Source organism: Aulonocara stuartgranti (genome assembly GCF_965226115.1).
Source record: "Aulonocara stuartgranti genome assembly, chromosome: 9".
NCBI classification, from domain to species: Eukaryota; Metazoa; Chordata; class Actinopteri; order Cichliformes; family Cichlidae; genus Aulonocara; species Aulonocara stuartgranti.
In genome coordinates this window covers 19,492,079-19,510,921 of record NC_138960.1, presented here as the reverse complement: position 1 = coordinate 19,510,921, position 18,843 = coordinate 19,492,079, and the positions used below count along the sequence as shown (strand labels likewise).

General features: G+C 41.3%; 1 protein-coding gene across 3 annotated transcripts in view; it reads left to right on the top strand.

Annotated features, from left to right (window-relative positions):
• Positions 1–18,843, top strand: part of ralyl (RALY RNA binding protein like) — a 130,927-nt gene that overhangs the window by 78,946 nt on the left and 33,138 nt on the right. The window contains exon 1 of one of the 3 annotated variants that reach the window (XM_082546602.1): positions 3,049–3,290. The exons of the other annotated variants lie outside the window; for them this stretch is intronic. Coding sequence (XP_082402728.1) covers positions 3,254–3,290 — 37 coding nt within the window. The 5' untranslated portion in view covers positions 3,049–3,253. Of the gene's footprint in view, positions 1–3,048; positions 3,291–18,843 lie in introns of those variants that run through there. 3 annotated transcript variants of the gene reach the window in all.

The window sequence follows — 18,843 nt, the reverse complement described above, 5'->3', positions numbered from 1 at the left end:
TGCTGCCCCCCTCACTGGACCCAATGCAATTTGCATACCGCCATAACCGCTAAACGGACGACGCCATCTCCACTGCACTCCATCTTGCCCTGACACACTTGGACAAGAAGGACTCACACGTCCGAATGCTGTACATAGATTTCAGCTCAGCATTTAACACGATCATCCCCCAACAACTGATCGGAAAGCTGAGCCTGTTAGGCCTGAACACCTCCCTCTGCAACTGGATCCTGGACTTTCTGACCGGAAGGCCTCAGTCAGTACGGATCGGGAACTGCACCTCCAGCACCACCACACTGAGCACTGGGGCCCCACAAGGCTGTGTGCTCAGTCCTCTGCTGTTCACACTGCTGACTCATGACTGTGTAGCAACACACAGTTCAAATCACATCATTAAATTCGCTGATGACACGACCGTGGTGGGTCTCATTAGCAAGAACGACGACCTCGGCTGGTCCCTCAACACCAGCTCCCTGCACAAGAAAGCCCAACAGCGTCTCTTCTTTCTGAGAAGACTGAGAAAGGCCCGGCTTCCACCACCGATCCTGACCACCTTCTATAGAGGAACTATTGAGAGCATCCTGAGCGGCTGCATCACTGTCTGGTTTGGGAGCTGTGCCATATCAGACCGTAAGACCCTACAGCGGATAGTGGGAACAGCAGAGAAGATCATCGGGGTCTCTCTACCCTCTATTGAGGACATCTACACCACACGCTGCATTCGCAAAGCCACCAGCATTGTGGCTGATCGGACACACCCCTCTCACACACTCTTTACACTCCTGCCATCTGGAAAAAGGTACCGAAGCATTCGGGCACGCACATCCAGACTGTGCAACAGCTTTTTTCCACAAGCCATCCGTCTCCTCAGCAAAAAGGGACTGACTGATAAACACGCACACACACACATACACTAACATTATCACTCAGCTTAACTCAAATACCTCAAAACATTGAGACTGGACTGACTAACCAACACAAAGCGCAAACACACTGACCTACACCACCAAACCATCGCACACACCAACCTGTAAATGCTCTTTTGCACAATATTATTACTAGATATATTATATATTATTATTATTTATTTTTTTTGCACTAACTTGTCTTGTAGCACCTTGGTTCCTGGAGGAACCATATACAGTATTTTTAAACTGTATATGGTTGAAGTGACAATAAAGTTGAACTTGAACTTGAACTTGAACTAGGCATCTTCAAATCCTGGAGCCATTCCCCTGATGCTCGCTGCACTGCCTTTTGAACTTCAAGTATTGGCAACACATAACAAACTCAAATCTGACTTCCTGAAGCTTTCCAAGTGTTCGACTACAGTTAGGACAAAGTGGTTACACTTGCTAAGCTACATCTGCTGGATGGATTGTGGCAGAACAGACAAGCTGGTCTTCAGCAAACTGGCAAAGGGACAAGGTCACGAGGACGCCCCAAAAAGTTTGACCAATAATGGTATAAATAGTAGCAGATCACAGTACTTCAGTCTGGTTAAAGGTCCATGGAAACATTAATTCTTGGCTCCCTTTATCTAAAACCTAAATAAGCACTTTGCTGATTAGTTTATGGCTTCACTGACTTTTTTAGTACAACATTATACTACTTTTGTAAATGATGGTCTCAGTTAAAGTGAAAAAGAGTACAGATGAATATACCTTTGATATGTTTTGGTTTCAAAACATCAGGATAGCAGTGGTGAACAAAGTCTTCATAGCAGCATTTAACTAACAGGGAGACGTCCTGGTAGCTAGGTACATACACAGTCTTTAGGTCCGCTTTTGGTCCTGACTGCAGTGAATTGCTATGAACATTTGTACAGGCACTTATGGCCCAGCACAATATCAGTTCCTAATCAGCAGATTTTCCCTGCATAGTGCCAATAGGAAAATTGTCTGGACATCTGTCAAATGGCTTACCATGAAATTGCCTCAGGGGAAATGTCCAGGACCTACAGTAGTGCCATCACGATGTCAAATCCAAAACAGAAGTGTTAAGCATACAGCCACTGCTAAAATATAATTTACCACATGGCCACAGTGCCCAAGTAGCTTCACCCCTACAGTTTTGCTAACATGACAGTTTTGATGAATCCTCCTCTATGGTGACAATAAAAAGGCTAGTTTGACACAATATCTGAAATATTCCCATCTCCAAATCTTTCAGTAATACATAGATAGCTTGAAAGAAACAAACAAAAAAAAAAAACCCCAAACAAACATTAGAAACAAAAGCTTAATATACTGGCAACAAATTATGTTCACATCTTCACAAAGAATTTATATATTAGTGTGGTATCTCTGTAGAACAGTTAATCTGAAAGCCCACCTGGAAACCTATCTTATTAAATCAGGTCTGCTACGTTCAGTCTTATCTTGGAAACTTTTGGAAAACTTACCAAAAATGTTAAAAATGTTCCCCCTAAGGAGGACACTTTCATTATTAAGGGATAATTAATAATGCTTTTAATTTTACATGCCTTTTGCCACAATATTTAAACTGGGTACCCAATATTGTGTACTGTGGGATCTCCTAAACCAGCTCTGCTCCAATGAGCAATGGACATAGTCTTGTTTGGGGGGGTTACCACCCACTGAGATTGTTATCAGTTTTAGTGGGATGCCTTGTCTTGCTGGTGAGGTTGCTGCTGTTGTCTTGGTGATCTGGCACGTCCCAGAATATCGTTCACACGAAATCAGCAGAACATTGCATTTTAAGGAGATACGCAGTGTTTTTCCCATTTGTTAGTGTTTTAATGTTATCTTATTGGCTGAACAGAGCAACGAAAAATACAGCTTGTATTACGTATATGTATGTATTATGCCAAATTTGAATTTTAAATGACTAAACAATAAACGATTTTATTTTTGTGACTCAAAAATCTAGTCAAAATACCGAAGACTCGGCACAACTGGAAGATTTACTTGCGTATTTAGTGAATCTAAAGGTTGCATTTCATTCTATAGCCATATAAACTAAACGAGTTTATCATAATCTGTCTTCCCGGCTGTTTTCTCCTAATTTACTTTGTTTGACCGGCTCTGATGTCTGTATGGGGGAGAGTGCACTGTAGCCCGCTCCCCCCCTCCCGTCTCTAAGCATGGTATGGTCCTCGCTCTAGAAGTGCCTCCAATTCTCCGTCTGAAGGGCTAATTTATTTCCAGTCAGAAAGTATCGCAGCACGCTGAAGTCTTACGCCCTCTGCCTCTCAAGTATCTGAAAGAGCGCAAAGCTGGACCGGTACATAATGACCATGTACAAGGGGAAGCGTCGCAATCATCGATGTAAGTTTACACAGATCGTTCGGGCTTCGTGATACACCGAGGACATTTTCTTTATGATGATGTCGCTCTGTGCTTGGCATAAAAATACAAGTTGCAAATACTAAGCCGTGACTCGCGCATGCCAAGATGCAACCCGATCGCTTTAAAGCGAGCGCAGGGCCTTTTTTAAGTAGTTGAAATATGCGTGAAATGTAATCGTACATAGAAAATTTCAGATTTGTCAGCGAGCAATTATCGGCTCTGTAATATTGCATTCTGTTGTTGATCCTGTGATGATGAAGTGTTAAATCAAGTCACCTGCTGAGCCCTGGCTGCTTCTTTCAAAACCATCTTTGCACCTGCTCTGCTGCTCTGTCTGTTGAAATACAGCCTATTAATTCTGCTGAAGTTTGCTCACACTGCCAAGAAATGTGTTATCAAGGATATGAGCTTCGGCGGTTCATTTCCCATACAGTTATAATTATATACCAGTGAGTTATTGCAGTTGCAACAAACACCATTTGTGTTCCAGAGTGCACAAATTCATGTGAATTTTGTCTTGCTGGTGTTTTGCATATTAACACGCAGATTTCTGTTGTGCGCACGCAGTATGATCTCCGTTCATTTCTGCATCCGTGAGGTGAGAAAAGAAAATATTTGAGCTCATTCACAGTATGATGTCTAAACTCACTGAGTAATTTTGCTTCGGAATCAAGCTCTACTTATGGGCAAACAATTTACAAATGGAAAACTGTCTGGGTAATTAGGGGTTTGTCTTCTCTTCTCTTAGTCTTTTTTTATTTCAAGCAACAATGTCATTCATTATCCAGTGTGAGTTTTTTAATTACCTCAATTTGCTGCTTTTCTGTATCTCATGTGACAGTAGAGTGAATATCCGTGGGTCTCTGTGGGTCAGGGGAAAAGAAACATCCTGATTAGAGGATTAGACTGAATGGTTATCTGAGGAAATAATCAGCAGATTAAATAATAATTAGCGGCTGTTATTATGCTGTAACAGAATAATAGAGTTGGTATTATACATCCTGAAGCGAGGCTCTCCGAGCTGTGTGCGCACTCATACTCTGCCACAGAGCAACACTGCCTCAGTCAAGAAACTGGAAAGATGACTTAACAAGTAATTAAGTACAACGTGGCAAACCAGTGGTTCACTAATTACCAGTTGGCACTTCTTGACACAAGTGCACACAGTCAGTTATACCGTGATCCCCCCTCCCCCTTCCTTGTCTCCTAGACATCTGTGGAGTGCGATAAAGGTTTTAAAGTGCTGCTTTGTGGCTGGTGTGCACTGTATAGAAAGACCACGTTATGCTCTTTTTTTTCCCTCTTCAACAGAGAAAATGGAAATGTATATTGTGCAGTGGCTGGAAATAGATCTCGCTGTATAACTTTCTAGATTTGCAGCTTGCATGTAGACAGTGTGGGAGGGAAGCCAAATTTGGACACAGAGCACAAAGGCGTAAGTGTCAAGAGACAGAACACACAAAGAAACCCAGGTGCACAAAGAGCAGGAGACAGTTAAGAAAAAAAAGACAGCGAGTCTATACGTGGGCTCATATTGTTAAAGAGCTTGTTTAAGGGCTCCGGACTGTATCTGCCAGCTATTAGGCCAGGGAGTCCGTGAGAGACTGCCAGCGGCTGTGGACTTACAGGATGGATTTTTTTTTGTGCTGCTATATTTGAGTTTAGTCTTTGGAAAAGTCAGACAGAAGAAAAAGATGTTCTTATATGAGAAAAATGAGTTTTCTCAGGGAAAGGTAGTCCAGTATCCTTCCTTTTTTTGTTCAGTACCTGCAGCCTTATCAGACCTTTCTGCAGAAATGGGAACTCCAAAAACTGCAAATTCACACGCTCAGTGTGCTGAGCCGTGATCACTTGCAAGCACTAGTGGCTGAGAGAGATGATCAAAAAAATATACTGGGGGGCTGCTTTAACTTATTGATGCAGATGTGACTGTAAAAAGGATGTTGTGCATTTTTGTTATGATTTTTTTCTTCTAAAAAGCAACATATACCACAGATTCAGCAACAATGCAAGAGCGACTGGCACATAGCTGTGAAGTCGTGCAGATTTTGGAATGTGTTAGCTTGAAATTATAGCAGTTTATTATTTATTTATTGGCGTCAGCAGCTTTAATTTTGAAAATATAAAAGCTTTAAAAACAGGGATTTGTGTATTGATCATTTTATTAAAAAGACATCGTTCCTTTCTTTATCAAAAAGGGATCTCTGTGTCTGCGGTGTTGCCTATTGTCATTAATTTGATTAGGAATAGAAAGCATCTCAGGCCCTTTTTTGTGAGTGTGGGCAACAGCAGGGGTATTTGAGTTGGAGTCCATAAATATTTAAGGTCTTGCAGGCCAGGAATCTTTGGAGATCAAATGGGGTTTGAGCCCTCTAAACCTCGGGGATTTGTTTTCCGTGCGCTTGTATGTATTAAACATTTATTTTGGTACTATACGCTTCATAAAGGTAGTGGGAAACTTTGATATGTGATACATGGAAATGAATATTGATAAATACAAAAGCAAACTTCTTCTAGACTTTCCTCTCCTCCTTTTTTTTTATGTCTGGACTTGAGATGTTCTTGTGTTTGTTGCGATTTTTGAACATGACTCAAGGCTGAAGCGTACGACCAAGAAATGTGTTTTCATGTGCTCCAGATGTTACTCTGTTCCTTTATGCGTGTGCCGTGCTGCTGATGCTGAGGAGGAGGAGGGGGGACGAGTGAGGCAGGCTGTTACATCTTTTGTCAGATGTCCTCCATGTATCTCAAACCATGTGTCAAGGATAGCAGTTTTTTTTTCTACTTGTGCGTGTCAAGAGTTTGTGTGTGAGAGGGTCTTTTTTTTCCTGCCTTCCAGACTAGACTTCTTTTCAGTTTATCTCCATTTTACCCAGAATTTCAGCTTGCGTGTCCATGGGAAGGAATACAAATCATGCACAACCTTGGTGGGGCTGTTAAGCATCCACTGCTCTGCTTCTCTTGAATAAATCACAAGCAATTACAGAATATAATCCGTTCCAGATACTTTATTTGCTGCCTTGGATGCAAGTTTAAAAATTCACCAGCTGTGCCTCCACACCTTTCTTTATATATAGGAACCGCATCACACGGCGCTGTGCTGGAGATGTGATTTTATCTGTCAGAAAGGACCTAATGAGTCTCCTCTGTGGCTGATGAAATAATGTGACAGAGATGTCAAAAGATGTCACCCCCCCCCCCCCCCCCCCCCCCACACACACACACACACACACACACACACATACCCCAACCCCCCACCCCCGAGCCCTCATCTCTCTCACCAGCAGCACCACGCCTGTTTAGTGGAGGAAAGGCTGTTCGGACTGTTGCCAGGAAAAGCACCAATCAGTGTCACACAAAGACAAGCACGAGACATGTGCAAGAGTGCTGATGTACAGAGAAAACACCAACATTCACAAGAAAATCCTACTAATTATTGTCTACTCCTAATAGGCTCTGGAGGGGGGGGGGTGCTGCCAAATGCCTCTATTTTTCTTAGTGTGAAGAAAACGACTTAGAAAAACACACTTTGATGAATGGTGTTTAATGAAGGGGCACTGTTAGTTTTCATTACTTTGTGTTATAAAGCACTGCAAAAAAATTTAAGCCACCCCTCATTTCTTTATATTTTGCCTACGAGGGGACTGTTTGTAACTTTTTAAAGTGGTGTTTAACAGTAATTCTTCAGGCTTTCGGAAGGTCTTCCAGAGTTTAGTCCCATCCTTGCACATGACCTTTTTCAGATGAATGTTTTTTCTTTATTTGTTAAGCCACTTAACACTGACCTATTAAGGATTCCGGCATAAGAAAAAGACTCTTGGCTCAAGGGGTGAACCAGTGTCGTGTCCACAAGTAACACCAAATTAGCAAAGATGCAGTTTTAAAGTGTAACTTTAGGCCTGTTGCAGAAAACACGTGATTTGGTCTCACTTCTTTACTTGAAACTGCAAAAAATGGCAAAGATAAAAGTTTGAAAGGCATAAAATATTATTATTGCACCAACATTTAATTCCTGAGAGTTATTAGTAGAAAACCTGGCATCGTGTGAAGTGTGTCCTTCAAAAACACTTGAGGAAACAAGTAAAGGATGAAGGAAGAAGTGGCAGATGAACAACATCTAAAAGTCATGTTCTTAAGAAATAGGGGAAAAAATCCAGCAAAGACCTGACACAGGACCTCTGACCTCCATCTGATCCTTCAGTTGATCCATTTACTGTTCACTGACGCCTCATCAGAAATGCTGGCTGTCAAGAAGCCACTCTTAACAAAAGGAAACAGGGAGAAAAGGGTGAGGTGCGCCAAAGTGCATACGAAAATCAGTGGCAACAGGTCTTAGAGAGCGATGAATCTCAATTTGCAATATTTGGTTTAAATCACCAAATCTGTATGTATGAAGAAGGACGTACGGTGAGTGTCTACAGCTACCTGTAAACCATGGTGGAGACTTCGTCATGGTTTGGAGCTACATTTCACAAAGTGATGTTGAGAATCCTGTCAAGATTAATGGAATTATGAACGCAAAAAAGGACCTTCAGATTTTTGATCCACCGTGCAATACAATCTGGAAAACATCTCATGGAGAACAGCTTCATTCTTCTGAATGTTTTTTTTTCTATATCTCATTTTCCTGTAAAATTGTAACAAATGAGGGATGGCTAAAGACTTTTGCACAGTGCTGTACATATACTGTTACAATAGTGGATGTTTATTCAAAACATGGGCAAAGTTTCAATCAATGAGATCAGTAAATGTGCCGGTAACTCTGAATGAAAATAGCCTCTTAAACGTCTTTGCAAGGGCAACCAATCACAATAACTAGCAATTAGCTGAAAGGCTGCACCAAGGTCCAGCATAACAAAAGATTTTGAATCATGCAAAGCTACAGTAGTAGATGTCAGTGAATAATGTGCAGCTAGAAATGAGTGTCTCCCTGTTCAGGTCTATCGCATGCTACCTGCACAACGCATGTGCAAGTGCCTTTTTACCTTAAAGGTTTATAGTGGTCTTTACATTCTTTTGCCTCTCATCCACCCACTCGTGCTAGCACAAGAGCTGTTCAGCTGATGTATTGTAGTGAAACCCAGCAAGCAGAAGAAGAAGAATAAAAGAGCCAGAAAAAAATGATGGAGGAGAAAGTGTGCACAGTAGGTCCCATTTAATACTGGATCAAAAGTACAGTGACAGCTATGACTCCAGCCTGTATGTACCAGTGTGACGAATGGCGAAATTAATGTCTGTCAAGTGTCATTGCAAATGCTCTGAAGTAATTAGAGGACTCTCTCTCTGTCATCCATCGGCAGGGAGCGCTTGTAGTACCTATGCAGGGATGAGCAACATGGGTTTTGAAAATTACATCATATTTTCACGCCTGTAGGCCAGCAATGAGCCTGTCAAATTTCCCCAAATCAGTAATTCACTTTATTTCTTGGTTAAAAATGAAATATGAATGTCGTACTGGGAATTTGAAAGCAGCACCTCAAAGATTTCTGTTCTAGATTTAACACTAAAGAGCTAAAAGTCCCTATTTTTAGTCGCAGGGAAAGTCAGTGGCGATGTCCCGATTATTAACAGCTGTCGTGAATGTTGCTCAAAAGAAATACTTGTTCTGCTGTGAATATCAGCTTGGTGTTTGTTTTCATGCCTCGCTTTTCATCTCTAAGCTCCCTCGCTGTGCCATGTTCATGTATCCAGCAGCCTGGATCGTCCGCTTTTTGAAGTGTATCATTGTTGACTTGCATGAGACAGCTCACTAGGTTTACAGGTCACACAGAGGGATGTGATCTCAAACCAATGCCATGCCTTTATCTGTTCTGCGGGTGCCTCAAGGGGCTGGGGATTATGAGCTGATCTCCTCGGACTTTGGTCCATGCAGCAGCAGACACGGGCAGCGAGGCGGTGAAGCAGGCTGGAAGTCACACATGAGTTTACAGGAGAACAGGCGCCTGCATTTGTAATGGGATGTCCACAAAAATCCTCTAACCAGTCATGATCAAATGAGCGTTTTGTGAATGGCAGCATGTATTATAAAAGGTAGAGGATGGAATGATTCCTGTTTGGATCTGTACTCACAAAATTCAAAGAAATGTAATCTGACCTAGGGCTGTTCGATATAACGATATACAGTGGGGCAAAAAAGTATTTAGTCAGCCACCGATTGTGCAAGTTCCCCCACTTAAAATGATGACAGAGGTCAGTAATTTGCACCAGAGGTACACTTCAACTGTGAGAGACAGAATGTGAAAAAAAAATCCATGAATTCACATGGTAGGATTTGTAAAGAATTTATTCGTAAATCAGGGTGGAAAATAAGTATTTGGTCACCTCAAACAAGGAAAATCTCTGGCTCTCACAGACCTGTAACGTCTTCTCTAAGAAGCTTTTCTGTCCCCCACTCGTTACCTGTATGAATGGCACCTGTTTGAACTCATCATCTGTATAAAAGACACCTGTCCACAGCCTCAAACAGTCAGACTCCAAACTCCGCCATGGCCAAGACCAAAGAGCTTTCGAAGGACACCAGGAAAAGTATTGTAGACCTGCACCAGACTGGGAAGAGTGAATCTACAATAGGCAAGCAGCTTGGTGTGAAAAAATCAACTGTGGGAGCAATCATCAGAAAATGGAAGACATACAAGACCACTGATAATCTCCCTCGATCTGGGGCTCCACGCAAGATCTCATCCCGTGGGGTCAAAATGATCATGAGAACGGTGAGCAAAGATCCCAGAACCACACGGGGGGACCTGGTGAATGACCTGCAGAGAGCTGGGACCAAAGTAACAAAGGTCACCATCAGTAACACACTACAACGGCAGGGAATCAAATCCCGCAGTGCCAGACGTGTTCCGCTGCTGAAGCCAGTGCATGTCCAGGCCCGTCTGAAGTTTGCCAGAGAGCACATGGATGATACAGCAGAGGATTGGGAGAATGTCATGTGGTCAGATGAAACCAAAGTAGAACTTTTTGGTATAAACTCAACTCGTCGTGTTTGGAGGAAGAAGAATACTGAGTTGCATCCCAAGAACACCATACCTACTGTGAAGCATGGGGGTGGAAACATCATGCTATGGGGCTGTTTTTCTGCCAAGGGGACAGGACGACTGATCCGTGTTAAGGACAGAATGAATGGGGCCATGTATCGTGAGATTGTGAGCCAAAACCTCCTTCCATCAGTGAGAACTTTGAAGATGAAACGAGGCTGGGTCTTCCAACATGACAATGATCCAAAACACACCGCCCGGGCAACAAAGGAGTGGCTCCGTAAGAAGCATTTGAAAGTCCTGGAGTGGCCTAGCCAGTCTCCAGACCTCAACCCCATAGAAAATCTGTGGCGGGAGTTGAAAGTCCGTGTTGCTCGGCGACAGCCCCAAAACATCACTGCTCTCGAGAAGATCTGCATGGAGGAATGGGCCAAAATACCAGCTACTGTGTGTGCAAACCTGGTAAAGACCTATAGTAAACGTTTGACCTCTGTTATTGCCAACAAAGGTTATGTTACAAAGTATTGAGTTGTATTTTTGTTATTGACCAAATACTTATTTTCCACCCTGATTTACGAATAAATTCTTTACAAATCCTACCATGTGGATTCATGGATTTTTTTTTTCACATTCTGTCTCTCACAGTTGAAGTGCAAATTACTGACCTCTGTCATCATTTTAAGTGGGGGAACTTGCACAATCGGTGGCTGACTAAATACTTTTTTGCCCCACTGTACATCGGATGACGATATAAAAACGTTTATCGTTTCATTTTACGCTATCGTTTGTTTCGTGGTGTCGCAAAGTAAACTGTTTACGGCAATATTTTTTTCATCGTTTTGATGGTCACTGTAGTGGCTATATTAATTTCTTAAAGTTCTCTCTTTCTCTTATATTTAATATAACCACACTACGGACGGACAAGCGCCTGTTTTTATGCGTTTTGGTTAGCAACAATGACGGTAACACCATCACGTGTTCCACATAAACCTTTCACAAAAAAGCTCAAGATCCTGTTGAGCCTTTTCAAAATAAACTGAATGAGAAGTAAAAAAAAGTTAAAAAAAAAAACGTAAAAGAGCCGCCAGGTGCTAAAAAATAAACCTTAGACTCAAACGTTAGAACGGGCTTTTCCCCGCAGCATGCCGTGTAATAAATACTCACAAAGAAAACGGCGGCCGTTAAAACCTATGTCTAAAAATGTATAGTTTCATGCATCTGTTAAAACACTCAACTTCAGGTACATGAGGCGCAGCTTGAAACACTTCCCGCAAATCGAGCTGCCCGAGATTCACAGAATTTACAGAAAATGTTACATTTTTGTGATTTATATCGTTATCGGGACGACAAAATTCTTATATCGGGATATGAGATTTTGGTCATATCGCACAGCCCTAATCTGACCCTATTAGCAACAAAATAAGGGAGGGATTTTATGACTTGCTGGGTCATAAAATGAAGTAGAAACCTGGACAAAATTTTCACATTTTTTCTAATGAATTTCTAACAGTTTAATAATTTCTTACTTAAGTGTGGCTAAACAGAGGCATCACTAGAAATTTAATAACCAGCACTGATAGCAATAGAATCTCGATACCTAATGTGATGCTACAATTAAAAATAAAGAGAGAAAAAAATTAGGATGTGAACTGAAATGTTTTAGCCCACTAATGCTACTACTAGATATAACATTATTAAATTAGGTGAAGAAGCCATTCTTAAGGAAGTGAAACAGGGAGAAAAGGCTGAGGTATAGTTATTTTATTTTAATTTGTTAGTCATTTTTATTTTTTACATTACATTATTACATTAAGTTACATTACGTTAGCTTAAGCATTTATAGAGTTATTCACTGCAAACATTTTAGCCCGTGGTGCAGATTTGATTTGACGATAGCAGTAGTCTTCCATACCCAATTCTTTCTGCCGTTCTTATTGACGAGTCGGGGCGCAGCTATCGCGGCAGTGACACTATTCGCCATCTTCCATGTATAGTTTTTTCTTGAGCTTGTAGGCATTCTTCTTAAGCATGTAAGGATAGATGAGCACGTGCATAGGCATGCGCTGCCCCCATCAATCAATTCTGGACGAACTGCAGCCTCGGTGCATGCACTGTCAGAGGTACTGATGGCACTAAAGAAAATATTTAGTAAGTAACATTTTCTGAATTTTAGATTCAAAAGCAAAATTAAGCTCTGATTACCTCTCTGGGGCTAAATATGTACAATGAAGCCATTTATCAGGCAAGCAATCCACTTTAAACTTTAATGCAGTATGAATTTTAGCTTCTTTAGAGAATAAAATTTGTCTACTGGGAGAAAGACGGATTTCATCACTTTGCCCCTGTGATGAAGCTAGTGTCACATTAAAAGTTGTGAAGGAGCAATGGAAACTCAATTTTGCACTTTCCAATTCTTGCCATACATTAAAAAATTGCAAATTGAGATCCAGTCAGCAAGTTTTAACGCATGCTTGAAGGGGGGCAACTAATGAAACTTAAATCCTCTTTTGGTATGTGTGAATTACTATATTTAAATTACACGTGATAATTTATAAGAGTACAGTTTGCCAAATGCCAAATTCAAACAGAAAAATGTAGAGTCACATCGCCTCACCTTGAACCTGGCTTCATGGTTCTCCTGAAGAGCCCTGCTCAGTGTTTGATCTTCAAAGGTTCCTAGAACAGCACCTTTGATATGCAGATTGTCCCTCAGTCTCCTCTCTACTCTTTTTTCCATGTAATTAGACAACACTACTGCCTGCTGTGTCTTTCTTTCTCCTGAGAGGTGTCTGTAAACATGTTTTTTTTTTATTTTTTATTTGCAGTTCTTAAAAGCTTCCCTGCCTAGAAAAAAAGGTAAAGGGTTATTTCCGTTTGAGGGGACGGCAGCATCTTGTGACCTTGATTGATGGATCCACGGGCAGCACAGAAAAATAAGAATGCGGCTAATATGTGAGAACTACAGTAAGATAAAGATATATGAGGTCTGTGTCTGAAAGGAGCTGCTAGACCTTTGTGAAAATCAAAGACTGTCAGGGCACATTGTTCATCCACTGCAGTGACAAATTTGACTGTAATTCACTCTGAAATTTTCTGGAAATCTTGTACCTGTAATGTGGCCTGTGTCAGTTCTTTCGTCTTTGCTCGTCTGAAAAACGTCCTTGGAGTATTTGTAGATTTATTATGCCTGCAACTGACAGGACCTCACCTACTGGTTACGGAGACACAGATTTGGTACTCAGTACAGCACTTTTATATCTCAGCCCTCCTGCCTTCCTTTCCTTTGAGTTAGACTCACTGAATAGTGAAGTTGGACCAAAGACAGCTAGATGTAATCTGCTGCAAACATGAATTTCCTACATCCCCACCTATTCCTTTTGCTTGTCCATCACCTGCTAAATTCAGCTCCCTCATTTTTGCCATTGTCTTTGTTTCTGTCTCTCCTGCCGAGACACAATTTGCATGATTAGTTACTTTGTTCAATTAATTGAGTCATTGGGGAGATAGGCGCCAGAGTTTCTTAATCCGTGAGAAGATGATCGGCAGCTCCTTCCGTGTCCTGCTCTCTCTTTTTTTTCTTTCTCGCCTCTGCCTTTAATTTTTATCTCATCAAATAGACAGTTGCCGTTGCAAGAAGAGGAAAGTGAAATAAAATAACTCACGAATGAGGGGGAAAAAAGGCCAGATGTGATGTAGAACCATCAGCCCTGGCATGCGGGGAATTTTATCATCAGTTTTTTTTGGGAAAGTCCACATTTCTCATTTCTTGTAGGTCCTTGCTGCTATGCGCGCATTGTATTCAGCCTGTGTTACACATCTGCGCTGTAACTCAAAGGGGACAGCAAAGGTTTTTTTTTGGTAATGAGAAGGAAAAAAGGCTTTTTTGTCCCTCAATGGCAGCAGGATGCTGGGTCAGAGAGAGCTCTACAATTTTAGCAAAACTGATTTGATCCTTGCAACAGAGCATAGTGACAAAGCACAATGATTTATATTTCGTGGCTTCTGCATAATCCTACAGATTTATGTTGTGGGCTTCGGTTTCTGTTTACTTCAACTTGGAGAAGTCACATTACTTCCATTAGTTTGCCATAGTCTTCATCTCTAAATGCTACACTGCCCAGAACACAGGGTAATCTCTTATTCACTATAATTTAATGCAAGTATTAGTTGTGCTGTTGTCACCAAATTGGCATCAGACATGAAGACTTTGAGCAAATTGCAGCCAGTTTTTACACCCATTAAATGTAGTTCTAAGACAATATTTGCAGAACTTGAACATTGTGTTTTTTAAAAAATCTTCAAAGACTGAACATTTGCATCAGACTCATATCTACTTTTTGGTGCTAATTGGGAAGTGATAGCATGCAGTGTGACTGAGATGGTAACTGAGCATGTAATCATTGTCATTGTGAGCCTGGCATTACCATTTAGCTCGAACATTAATCCCAAAATGCAACAGCACTGCTGTAATCTCTTAGTTTTCTTTCTTTGCTTTTGTTTGCAAAGCTCTTTTTTGGGCATTTTTAATAGAATGCTACTTTCATTTCCTCTGTTCTTCACTCTTCACACTTTGCTTGTACCAGCCATTGCTCAGGTAGAATTTAATGACAAATGCAGCCTTGGAGCATCGTTAATGCAGAAAGCCGACTTAATTTTGAATGCCTGATTTACAGCTGTAGTGACAGTATCTGAAGGTTCTTATGGGTAATGGCGCCAGTTGTTAGGACAAAAATACGGGCTCTTTATCAAGATGCTCTCTTGAAATTATATCTTGTCAAAAAAACAAAATAAGCAGCAGCTTTACTTGAACAGCTACTAAATAGGATGTTTGCGAATCTCTGAATCTCTGCCTGTTTATTTTCAGTCTTTGTATGGAAGAGTACACATGTAATGACTGCTTCATCAATTGTTGTTTTCTCAATTATAGCTTCTGTGCCGCACCACAGCAGGCGTCCAAACAGGTCATTTGCAGCTACGGAAATCGACAAAATCAGCTGTGTTTTGGTTGTTGGGTTTTCTCTTAGTGCTGAAAGGACATTTTGCCCAAGCACAAGGTAGTTTGACATGCAAATGACCACTTTGTTGCTGTGTTTGTGTGTGCGCGCTTTAAAAGGCATGACTCACTTCAAGTGTATTTTGGTCAAAGGAGCTTGTGCCATATTTCTGCTCTCATTAAGGCTGTAAGCTTAATGAGTAGCTGGAATGCAGGTTTATCTTAATTAGCACTGATCACACTGATGGATGTGACTAATCATATATGTAGACAATAGTAGTTACCCCCCATGTTTTAAAGAAAAACCTGTACCAAATGAGCTGTTGAAGGCTGGAGGGCTGAATCGTCACCATACCGATAGCACACAGAGACGGCTGATGGGAGCAGTACATCGCAAAAGGCAGTTTTCAGGAATCTGCCAATCTTCCAGCACTCTTCCCACAGTAATACAGAAAGGTTCTTTGGCTCACTAAGACAGACTCTTGTCTCTGCCTCTCCAAGACCTTGTGTTGACCCCTGCTACCCATGCCTGTTAGCTCTCCTCTTCCTGAAGCCTGAGGCTATTAGCTGGTTTTCTCCTCCCTAAGATCGAGAAAGGAGAAAAAACGGTACACTGTCTCATTTTTTACGACGCAACAGAAAGCTAGAGAGGCAGAGAGATTGAAGTCTGATTTGCTGGCTTCAACAGGACGAGCAGATTTTCGTCTGTTCCAGTAGTACATTCATATTCTTCTCCTTATGTTTCTTTCTCGCCTCTGCCTTTAATTTTTATCTCATCAAATAGACAGTTGCCGTTGCAAGAAGAGGAAAGTGAAATAAAATAACTCACGAATGAGGGGGAAAAAAGGCCAGATGTGATGTAGAACCATCAGCCCTGGCATGCGGGGAATTTTATCATCAGTTTTTTTTGGGAAAGTCCACATTTCTCATTTCTTGTAGGTCCTTGCTGCTGTGCGCGCATTGTATTCAGCCTGTGTTTTTGGGTCTTGTCAGTTTTCGCAGGAGTGCTTTCTCATTCCCAGTCATTCCTGTACAATATGCTGCCATATGGCTTAGTTTATAGCTGTGATTTATTCAGCGTCTTGACTTCCATTGCTCTGCGCTTATTCATCCCTTGCTAATGAAAGAAGGGGAAGAAATAAGACTTGTGAAGCTTTCGTTGGCGGCACAGGTGTCAAATAGAAAGGGCCCCACAGGTGATGCTCAGCACTGAAATGTCTCATAATGAGCTTCCTCGCAGTGCGCAGAGACACAGGAAGAAATATGGGCTGTGAGAGAAAGTGACGGATGGCGAGGTGGGTTAGATATCATCTTGTGCGAGTTCGTGTGGAAGGAAAGGGAAGGTGATAGAGGGAGGGAAAGCGAGGGGGATGGGAACAGACGAACAGACACATTGAGTGATAGGGTGAGACCGAGGGCGGAACAGGAGGCATGAGCAAGAGTAGTCTGAGGGAGACAGAGATGTAAGGCAGCAAATGAGACCAATAAAACACATGGGCATGTTCCTTCAGGGAGTCACGGATCCTTGTTTTCTTGACAGAGGAACACAAGTCTGTCTTTGGCGATTACTTATGCTTCGTGCCTCTGTCTTTCCATTGCAGTTTACATCCAGAGCCCTGTTTTCCCCCCAATTCCTAGTCAGTAAAATTGTAGCATTAAATTGTTATTCATACCTGGGTTATGCTTGTTTTAGTATCTACAGACAGACAGGCACGCGCCGTCTCTTAGAGATAGAGAATTGGAGGCTAGCTTAAATATATCTACAATTAATTTCAGCACTGAAAGACTGAAATTGCATTATGTGTACATTTGCACAGCTGCAAGGTCAGACCCTTTTTTTTAAATTGTTGCCCAGGCTGAGCAGACCTTCTTTATAAGTCTTTCAGCATCACGGAGAGCTCCACCTCCAACCATGGATGACCAAGCTGCAGACTGAGCAAGTGAGCAACCCGAAACTAAGGAAAAGAGAAGAACAGAAAAAAAGCACTGAGCATCTCATTCATACTAAAATGACTTTTTAGTCCTACACAAACTCAAAGTGTTCTGCTAAAAGTGGATGATCTTGGCTCATGGATTGCAATCAGTTCCCTTCAAGTCCACTTCCCACATACAGAAGTGACGATGCAAACATGAAAATATGTCATTTTGCCTGCTTATAGGATCCCAACCGAAGCTTGAAACAGTGCTACAGCATTCTTACAAGATGCCAAAACAAATTCTGTCCTTAAAGCAAGACCACATTATTATATTTGAATAATCAAGATCTTTAATAAATTAGTGCAACTGGGCAACTGTGGCTAACAAGCAAGTTGTCAAACAAACGGAACGTCAAAGGTTTGTCATGTCTCAGATTTCCAGATCACTACAGAAATGTGCACACTAAGCTTAATTTTTCAATAAAAATGTCTGGCATTTTTTCCATGTCTTCCTCCCCTCACCCTAACTGGTCACAGTGTCTGCCCCTCCCTGAGCCTGGTTCTGCTGGAGGTTTCTTCCTGTTAAAAGGGAGCTTTTCCTTCCTACTGTTATCAAAGTGCTTGCTCATAGAAGTTCATAATATTGTTGGGATTTTCTCTGTCCTTCAGTGCACAGATTTGTTATACAATTTATAATTCAGCCTCTAAATTATTGCATTATTTATCAGTTTACACATAAAGAATTTCTCTTTACTTACCTAGTACTGATACTGCAAATAAAAACCCCAAAGTGGAAACTCATTGCAATAAACCCAAATACCATTGTTATCACAGACATCCATGTGAGAAAACCTGTGATCACTGAAATGCATTTGAGTGCACCAGTAATTTTTTTTTATTTGCCCCACTGCATAACCGCAGTTATAAAATGAGCTGTGAATTGTCCACGAATGAAGGAATTGGCAGAGAAATTGAAGAATTGTTTTAATTCGTAAAGATTAAATTACAAAAAACACATGATGATTAAACAAAATAACTAAAAGTCAATTAAAACACAGCTGCAGCAGTACAAGGGCCTACAAATAACCTTTGAACTACTAATCAGGCGTCATCCTAGAATCTAGATGTGAAACACAGACAGGCAAGAGGAAACTTGGCACAAGGGTTATCAGTGAGAATCAGAGTTACTGTGACAGTTTGAAAAGCAGAAAGGACATTGCATAACATCAACCATACTGGACAGCATCCAAGAAAAAAAAATCCCTGGCTTGTTCTTTGGCACAAAACTATAGGATTAAACTTCAATTAAAGATTAAAGCCTGATAAATATTCTGAATCTCTGCTTTAGTCAGATCGGACTAAGATGAATTTCTGAGTCTCAGATGAGGTAGAACATGTTTGACGTAAATCTGGCCAAGGACTACTGCAGTGAATTCATAACCCTGATAGGCACAGAGGTGGGAGTGTGACCATACGGAGAACCATAAGGACAGAAGGTGCTTCTGAGATGGCATTTCCACATTGCACCATGAATGCCTGTGGATGTACCAAAGGTCTGGCTAACAAAATGACTTGGCAGAAGACGAATGCTCTAGCATAATAACCATCCAAAAACACAATGCCAAAACTACACCAGAGTTCAC